Source organism: Anopheles darlingi, chromosome 3 (genome assembly GCF_943734745.1).
Source record: "Anopheles darlingi chromosome 3, idAnoDarlMG_H_01, whole genome shotgun sequence".
Lineage (NCBI taxonomy): Eukaryota > Metazoa > Arthropoda > Insecta > Diptera > Culicidae > Anopheles > Anopheles darlingi.
The window spans coordinates 36978279-36988438 of record NC_064875.1 but is presented as its reverse complement, the minus strand read 5'-3'; the positions used below and the strand labels follow the sequence as shown (position 1 = coordinate 36988438).

The 10160-nt window shown below is 39.2% G+C and overlaps 1 protein-coding gene across 7 annotated transcripts in view; it reads right to left on the bottom strand.

Annotated features, from left to right (window-relative positions):
- LOC125956031 (CUGBP Elav-like family member 4) overlaps positions 1-10160 on the bottom strand; it is a 207072-nt gene that overhangs the window by 185117 nt on the left and 11795 nt on the right. For 6 of the 7 annotated variants that reach the window (XM_049687477.1, XM_049687478.1, XM_049687481.1 and 3 more), the window contains exon 2: positions 1981-2063. In XM_049687477.1, the coding sequence (XP_049543434.1) occupies positions 1981-2063 (83 nt within the window). Of the gene's footprint in view, positions 105-1980; positions 2064-10160 lie in introns of those variants that run through there. The other variant, XM_049687480.1, reaches the window with a different exon arrangement.

Sequence of the window (10160 nt, the reverse complement as noted above, 5' to 3'; positions counted from 1 at the left end):
GTGTATTTTACTCATATGCCTTTGACGATGTCGAGTTCAGCGAATAGTTACGTATTTCTTCTAATATGTGAGCCGCACATAGTAGCGTTGACAAACAGGATAAAGCAGAAACATCTTCACAGCTTTTTTTACCACTTAAGAACCACTGCGAAGATGGTGTACTAAAAACTGGTTGGCAAATGACGTATGATTAGAAACTGTTTAGCATTCTACCTTGCACTATTTCTTCGACTTCTGAGGCAGCATTAAAAAAAAGGTTTGCTACAACACTACTTGCTCACTAAGTTAGTAAAAATTTAACTTAAACACAACGGATACGCACGCAAACTACGACGCTCTGTACTGCCACAGCATGCGATCAGCGTCTAAGCACGGGTGGACGCGCAAGATCGACTGACTGGTGGTCTGCGTTTTCTCGATTCCCATATTCCTAGGAAAATTGCTCTGGCCAGACTATGGACTGCGGACCGTGGTGATTACAACAACCACAATCGGCTCCGGAAACGCGCAGGGAGAAAGAAAACATAAACGAATCCAAAATCGAATAAGCCATTGAACCAACGTAACTACACACATCTCGAACAGAGAATTTCGGTTCAATCCCGGCACGATGAACGTGTTTACTAAGATGTTGGAATCGAACCTACGTGCGACGAAAGCGTATGCGCTGTTGAAATATTTTTGAAATTTTCTCGAAGCCAGACGGCGTTGTTTAATATATCGACAGTTTGCATGTCTACAAACGGGATACCAGGCCTGAACCGTAACATGTAGGACGGTTTCTTTCTCGCTGATGTGATCTGCGTCTCGGTACTTAAAGTTTGCCAAGGTCAATAGTATATTTGAAATATTTATAAATCGTGTGTAATCTTCACTAGCCCCAGCCACCAGTTTCAAGTGTTTTGCTAATTGAGATCTATTATTCGATTCGCCGTGTTTTTATAGTGACTAAGACAATGAATACTATACTGTTACTAGGAGATTGTTTTCTTTTAACATATATAAGGACGCACGAGCCGTATGCTGGCTAGGAGATTGTTGACAATCCCCATATTTAGTACTTCCACAAATTTATTAGTAATTTAGTACATGTTTTCATAAATCAATGTTGTTTGAATCTATCAATAACTGCATGCATCATAGCATCATAGCTGAGGGATCAGTACTTCTAATATGGTGCATCCAATGAAGGGAACTGAATATGTAACGACGCTACATACTACCCGCAAAACAGTACTCTGAGCACCTGCCTTCTCACTGTTAGAACGGCTCATCTTCCTGAGCAATAATGTTAACAACGGTCGGCACGGAACACACATGTTTGTGAACGAACAAACACGCGTACCCTACGCTTTATAAGAATGCACGTTGCTTCTTGATCCGATCATATTCTCGTAATCTTTCCAGTCAAGTGGAGCATAAACAAAACCCAGAAGCACACGAACTCATAAAGGCGAACGCAACCCAAACGCATGTTAGCCAAACTCCGACTGGCACGGCCGAAAATAGAACGAGAAGCGCTTCCATACTAGCGAAGCATTTTCCTCTTTGCTTTATTGACCTGATCGGCAAGTTTTCATTACATTCCACCGTTGTCCGGCTAACAACACTCATGCCTGGGTGGTGGCCAACCACCAGTCTTTACGCGCTAAGCAAGTGGCACCCGTTTAGGGTAGCTAGCTTATGTGCATTCGCAACTACAACTACAACCAAGCCCATAAAGACATTCCTTACTTTTTCATGCATTTGAGGAATTCCCCGGTCTGGAAATGTGTAAGGTAGTTGTAGCGTATTTGGTCGATTAAAGATAATATTCGATATTTCATATAACTTTCACAAGTAACTTATAGTAATTATAACTAATAAGTACGTGAATTAGACAAAGGCCTGTGCACTCTTGCAAGAAAATCATTTTCAATTATCAAAAAATTAAAATATATATACATATAAATATATACTATGTAACCACATAACACTCACCCCAGGTTGCATCTGCTTCTCATGCAACGACCCTTGAGCGTTTACAGCGCTTTCCGGGCTGAAGTACGTCAAAAACGCGCAGCCTGCGAAGAAAAAACACGCAAAAGAGATTCATTAAATTCTTTGCATTTATTTCAAAGTAAAACCTTCTACTTTGCAATAAAGATAAGACAATCAATAGCACACTGCAGCATTCTCTTTATTTTTATAGCTGAAAAATCTAATGTAGAGCATAAAATGTTGTGTTTAACCAAGAATAAGTGGATCTTCCACAAGGAAAGTTATTTGCTCTCCGAATGTGATGTTAAGCAAAACCAAATTTTAAAAACGTTCGTAAAGCTTTGGCTAAGGTGTATCGCTGTAGCTGTGTAGGAAAGAATAATCATAGAACATTCTTTAGAATGTTTCTCAAAATAGAAAGGCTGTTTTACACTAATATTGTTTCTTTGCATTTCACATGGTCCAAAATTCTGTCAGCGAGGGACTTGGATGCCTAAAAGTTAGTTTCAACATTCTGTCTGAGATCTGATGCAAAGTAGATTCATTTAGAGTAAAGGCCTCAAAAGGGAAGCATAAACCATAGCAATTAGAGCAAAAAGAAGACCATAAATTCAGCCAAAATAATAAATTCAAGTCGGTTCTGCTTGGGTTATACTTCAGTGTTCCAGCTCATGACAAAAATAGCTGGACCCTCTTTTGGCAAATGGCACTTTTTGCATTAATACTAAAGTGAAGTGAAAAATCACCACCTAAGGCGCTGTCAGCGAAACATCACCCTAATGGCATAACTCTCCGACACAATTTACGTGCATTTTGCTGTTTTCCATTCTAGCATACCATGGCCAAAACCGAGAGCTTAACTGTTGAAGGCTATCACAATACCGGAATCTGAATATTCAGGGCAAGAAAGGTAATCTAACTTTAGTGTATTTGTTATATTGAAAAAAAAAGTGAAAGTTTGTCTTCACAAAGCCCTTAGGACTGGCTTTGAACAATAAAAAAACGATTCAGGTCGAACGTGCAAAAATGAAAATAAAACATGGAAAAATGTCGTTGCTAATTGAAGATCAAATTAGCGCAATTATACAAAGTCGAATTTAGTAAAAACCAAGCAAAGTAACAGGCAAGAGTAGCAGTTGTTCCCGTTGTTGCATTTCTCTTTATATAATTATTGTATAATTAGTTTTTTTCGGTAAAAAGATAGGATAATTTGTATGGCAATACATTTGCGTTAGCGCAAAGAATAGCCTATAGATGTATATAAATCGCAATAAACGTCGCAATAATGCCATCTAGGAGTATGCCGGGGAAATATCATACGGCCTGAGTAATCAGAATGGTATGACATATTACTTAAAAATAGATCTACCAGAATGTTTCAACTTTGAACTAGTTCGAAGTACCGGGTAGCAACATCAGGATTAAAGCACCATAATTAAACAATGCATCTGGTAACAGGACCTGTGAGCGTTCATTTCTTCACAACAAAAGAATAAGGGTTCTTTTCCTAGTTCCTTTTCTCTTGCTTTTACCAACCTAGTATTTATGTTGTTTCATCAAGTTTGTACGTCTGATAGATGCCACCTTGCGGCCATTACTTATTTTTATGGCAATGTGAACAGTGTAGTGTAGCAATCCATTGTAGGTTTAATCGGTTACAAAGTTGTCAGACAGTCACACGTCACTAAGTATCATCATTCAGAAAGTGTTGCCTTAGCATCGTTATGCCGTTTGTATGTATTTCAATAAATTTCACAATACAAACCACATAAATGTTCTTGCTAAATATCTATTCATTGTTATTATTGATTTTCACTATCTGTTTAGATTTAAGGACATCTTTCTTAATAGTATGAGAGCTCTTAGCAAGCCTTGAAGAAGACAGAGAAGTTCTGGTTAGAAGGAAAAGAAATTGTATAATCCAGAAAAGCGTATCTTCTACAAGCTAAATAAGCCCAAAATCAGTCATTGCTCGTATTTCCTAATAGCGTATAATCATACAAATGCTACTTCATTCAATTTATCATGCAAAGCTTTGAAATGTTTAACAATGCTGTACAATACCCGTAGAGCACCAATGAAAACTATAACTTATAATATTCGACATATTAATTGATATATATTTTTTAATATAGTGTGCAATTTGTACGCTACCAAATAATTCCTTTCATATTACTCTATACTTTGTCTTCAGTATCCTAGTTCAGAGAAAGAAAAGTCATGTTAAAGATTGATGCAATCGGGATTCGGTGATAGCCGTGCAAAGCCTGTCAATTCGATTCAAAGACAGGGAGATATACTCTCGAAGGCCAACACTGAATTCTAGACATTCAATCATTCGCTGTCCACCTGTAGGCTAGACAACTAAATAATTCTCTATATGAGGTCGACCTAAGGATAGAAAGTTAGATCAAGACTTGACTTGACTAGACTGGCCAGCAACATCGGCAACAACTGCGCCGGCTATTTACTTGTTGTATGTTCGTTATGAAAGGCTAACATTCAATATTGACGAAACGTTTTTACTTGCGGTGTTTCTGTTACCAATCCCTTAGTCTAGCACTTCAAACCGTCGACTGAGCTACGCCCATGTTACTTCCAACGATTTAAAGTACCCTACGCTATCTACTATCAGTTTCTGTTTCGTATCTTTAAGGTTTCGTGTTACGTGCTTTCTCCTGTAGCTGAATTCGCTCCCAGCTCCATACTAGTCATCTAACCATCTCCCTCTCGATAGGACGGAAAAATGAACTATACCAACTGGGTGGCAGCTTTTGGTTCAAATTTTCAGATACTATTTACCGATTATGATGATGTTTCCCTTCTGTGAGCTTATTTCACAACCTTCTATATGTCTGCCTTCCGTGGTTGGCTCTTCAATTGTCAGGGTTGGAAGCCAGTCAGCCACAGGTTAGCGTTTCACTTATTTTTACATTGTTTCAACCATACCAGAATAAACAATGAGTCCATGCAGAAAAACGCGATCATGGTACAAGTCATTCATTGGTTTTTGTATCACGCAGCGCAACAGGGAACTCGTGACGAGAATGGAACAAGGATATCATCGGCATTTTGTTCTTTATGAGTATATCACAGACAAGCAAACGTTATTGAAAGATATGAAACAATAATTTAGAAATTCAAGCATAAGATCCCATGGGAATCTCATGCCTCTTGTCTACGTTTACTTGTCTGGACACCCCGAAGCTTGCAAAATTAATATTTTTCAATGCCCCCAAAGTTCTTCTGCTGAGGATTTAATAGGTCGTTTGCTTTTCAAACAGAGCATTATCTGAAACCAGCTCAACCGATCTTCAGACAACACGGTAAAATAGGAAAGCAAATATATAAATTTGCTATATATATATATATAATTAGCAAATATTTCATTTTCTTTCTACATCTTTTTACGCTTTAAATATCTTTTTAGTGCTCCCTTGGTTCTTGGTCTTTGAATATTTTCAAAGAAAGAAATATCTCAGAGCCATAGATGCTATAAAAATATCATGTAGCATAACATTTTGCTCAATAAAATTCCACACTACACCTCGCACAGCTTCAATGTCTGCAGCGAAGGGGGAACAAATAATATTAAGTCACTCGGCCAAAATAAGTTGTTTAAAGGATTTTCTGCAAGCTGACAGTGTTTATTTTTATGGAAGTTATTTTGTTGAAATTAAACCATGTTTAAAATAGCGATACCAATTCTAGGATACCCTGTATGTAGGTAAAGTACCTCAACAATCTTACCTTTAGCAAAAGGATTAAGAATATGTATTACTTTTTCAAATCACCAAACTTTTCCAACTTCTCAGCAAAGGTAAAAGGAGTAGGTTAATCGATTAGTTCGAGAAACATTCTATTCGGTCAGTCTCCGCAATTATTGAACGATCCAATTCCAACACCCAGCCACCGATAGTAAATGTTCAATGGTGGCTGGGATAGGGGGTTGTCCAGCTTTAATTTACAATTCGTTGATTTATAGATTACCCTGAATGGTTCCTACGGGTTATAAATAAACCCTATTTATCACAATACTAAGAATAATAAATCAAACCCCTTGCTGAGTGCCTCTAATTTTCTCGGCATTAGGTGGCTTTAATCCTAACGATGCCAAGGACCTATCGGTTCTGGCCAATCCTAATGATAAGGTGGCAATGGATTTGGTGTGTCCGTCAAACAATAGGTAACATTGACCGCAAACTGTGGAAAGGACTGTTTAGCATGTTTTCAGTACCACCGTTAGGACCATCACAAAAGTGAACGTGACAAAAAGAAATCATCAAACATACGGTTCGTCCGTTTTTAGATGTGTAAAAAAACGAAATCGTTACGCAGAAAACGGATGTGCGTAAGAGAGTAAGCAGGTTGCTGCTTCCTGGAGTTTAGTGTTATTGGGAGTTAACATTCCCGAAAATGCTTCATACTCTAGCTGAAACTCGTAAACAATGGCTGACCATGAGGTATAAGACTGAACAAATGACTCCATCAACAATTCGGACGACGCACTTTTTACCGATTACGGTATATTCGCTAAGGGTGAAGAAGGAAATCGACTGGCACACGCAAGTGCACGCAGTCGGATAGTCGATAGGGAAGAACTGGAACGGACCTAGAATCGTTCGTTCTTCCTTTGTTTAGTGGCTCTTGCATTACATGGCATGACATTGAGAATTTCCTATTCCTGTGGATTCTATAGGCATGACTCCCGTGGATTCTATAGCAAAAGTGGCATCGATACAATCAAAGGAATACACTGGAAAAGCTCAGTGGTATAGATTACCTTCTCTTCTTTTGTTTTTACCAAATTCTTCGTCGCTCCAAGTCTCAGCACCAGCCAAACCATACCAAAAGAATGTGTGTAATAAACGAAATGAATGACCACATTTATCGTTCCCTCGTGCTGATGCCAAAGAAGAACTACGAGCACACTTTCCTTGCGGTTTTGACTTTTGTTCTTGTAGATATTATTTCACCAACAATAATGAGTATAAGGACAACATACGTATATACCTCCTCTGTTTGGTAAATTATTTCCATTGTAACTCCACGGGTTTGCGGTTGTCCATGTCTCATTAATTTGGAATTCCACAGCATTAGAAAAAAAAATCAGTACAATTTAATATATGTCATTGATAGCCATTTTAATATTAATGTTAATTAATTCATCTGCAACATAAACTTTTATTATTTACTATTTTTTACTTATTAACATATAGTACCCAAATCAACTATGCGAATAAAAATTACTGTTCTGTTGGCTCCATCATATTTTGAATAATTTATGTAGTTGACTATAGTAAATGTTACTACACGAGTAAATGTACGAATACTACAAATGTACTGCCAAATGCTTAGTGGAGTGCTAACAATGACGATTTAGTGAAACACTGACCTAGTTCATTATGTTTCATTAATCATTTTTCAAGATCCAGAAAGTGAACGTCACACGCATTGAGCTGATTCCAGGAAGAGTGACTTTCAATCCATAACATCGCCCAGGCTTGTACACTTGCTAAATAATGACGATTAATTCAAAACCCATTTAGAAATAATTCACATACGTTACGCGGCTACTCAGTTAAGAAAAAATCTATATGTGAAATGTGGTTCTACTAATGAAAATATTGCATTCCATTCAAAAGAGGTCACGTTATCGGCCAACTCTTACATCCTTCGATAAAAATGCGCGTGGTAGCCGGGCAGAGCTTAGGTTAGCAATAGAAAATCTGAAAAGAAGAGATGCGTGAAGATGAGGATGATGATTTTATTACACCAAAAATAGCTATCCTATTTTTGAAGCTCTTTCTTGAACATCTGCAATAGGAATTTCTCACTTCTATTTTGCGCAAATGCCACCAACGATATTCATGCGATAAATGATGTAAGCACTTACTAAGCATGATGATACAATGGGAACATCAGTCGCTGTTGACAAAGAAGGCGCACAAGTCGATCAACTTTGTCGTTGGCGCTTTCAGTCCGCTCTCCTCAATTCACCTCTTACATTTTTCCACGTGCTGTATACTCAATTGCATATGCATCTGTTACTCTTCGTTCGCGCTATGCGATTATCTGGTCAAATGTATGGAAAGCATCCATAGTGCTCCAGGTTGCGTAAATGTAAATTGTTGGTACAGAAATCAACCTATGGAACATTTTCCAAAGATTTTAGATTATAAAATGACTAGGATGCTAAAGGAAAAACGCGTGAAACTCCAGATAATCTGCTAGTGTGGACGCTATTACGACGCAAGGTTCGACAGTCAATGCCTGACCACAGACAGTACCGCGGTACTCCTTAGCTCGAATATGTATGTGTAGACCGACCCTATCTCGCGAGGGAGATTATTTACTCCACAAATACTTTTATCATGCATAAACATTTTATGAATACCAATCAGATATTTACTTTGGCTCCAGCATCGTAGAATGCTCCTACCCGCCTTTCGCCCTTCCCGTACCACAAATGCACATTTGCGGTTGATATATTGCAACTGTAAGGACTTTGCCATCACAAGGAGATTTCCTTCACCGTCATCACATTGTAATACACTTGCGAACATTTTCCCTGGGCATCAACGGCAATACAACGGTCTGAAGAGAACGCGAAGTTTCGATTACCGCCAATTTCCTCCACTCGAACTCGACATACCGACTTGAGCCACTAAGTCTCACAGCTCAGCACGTTGTGACAGTAAGATGGAAGTCTTCGACCTCTCCGTTGGTACTTGGTGGTGTTACGCGCTAAGATGCGAGGAGACAAGCGATAGCTTCCTGGCGAGAGGTAGTAAAACCATCACCGCCACTACCACCTCCTCCTGCTTTACCCATCCTTTCGACGCTCCAACGGCTCGGGTTTTATGTGATGGCTTGGCATAGCAACAGTTCGAACTGTAGCCTTCGATTCCTCCTGCTTCGACAACAATGTAAAAGTGCGGCGTGCGATGGCTACGGAAGTGAAAAAGTCTTTATAGAAGCCGAACATAAAGCAAGCTTAAGCGTAGTGGCGATGTACATGTTCTTATCAGCGGATCTTCCTAAACGCGAAACAAAAGAATGTAAAATTTATGTGCCTCATATTGTGCCAGAGCAAAGCATCTAAGCAAGCTTGTGACGCTTTCGGGTTTCTGTTTCCCAGATCGACCAAGAGCTTCGTTCCTTGAAGATGCCATACGAAGCAACGCAAAAGGTAACATTATCCTGTCCGAACCCTCTATTTTACGTGCACACAGTACTGATCGGTTTCTTTATTCCATACCTCATTCGACCAATATTGCTGAACCATTTACCTTGCTCAACAGACCAATTGTTATTAATAACAACATTTCATCAAAGCAAAATGTTAAAAAAACGAATAAGTGTTTTAGTACAACAGATGATATACGAACAGATAGGGACGTCTTGTTGTACATTCCTTCCATGTCCATGATTGTCCATATGATGCCCATCCTAATGTTATATAATCATCCATACACACATTAAACGAGTGCTGTATTACGTTTTTAAAGTATTGTGCGCGCGTTGTGAAGACGAGTTCAGACAAGAGCTACTTGTAGCACGCACGGAACAGTTGCCCATCTTTTGACAATACGCACTGTGTATGGCTCGTCTTGGGAGCGGCACAGGATATTTATTCTCATTCTTGCCATTTTCGTATGCTCTTTGTCAACAAAGTACTGTAACTTCAGAAACGATCTCCATCCTCTCGCAATCTTTGTTTCCCGTTTCGCCCCGTCTTTCACCACTGTTACCCCAGGCTTCTGTGTCACCTTTGGCAAACCAACGGTTTCGTTGAACGCTTCTACCATGCAGGAACAAGTGAAAATTCTAAAATAATTTTACGACGCCATAAAATATGGTAGTATTTCAAAATATGGTCCGATATTGGGTGCTCTCGGTTGGGCGTGCTATCGCGAGTGGAAACGTAAGATGCCAGCCAGCAGTAGCAACACGAAAGAAAAGTATTAAAAAGTTATACGCCGCACATTTTCCCCCAGTTCTCTTGTTAATATCAATTTCAAATATTACTCCGAGCCGCCGTCCATCTCTCTATGCCAACGGCACAGGCATGCTACGAATGCCTGTGAAATTGAATCGCCGAGTGAAGTTCTGATGGTCAGTGCTGTCCGCCAATGCCGCCTTTCTTTCCACATCATCCAAATCGCCACCCGAACCGG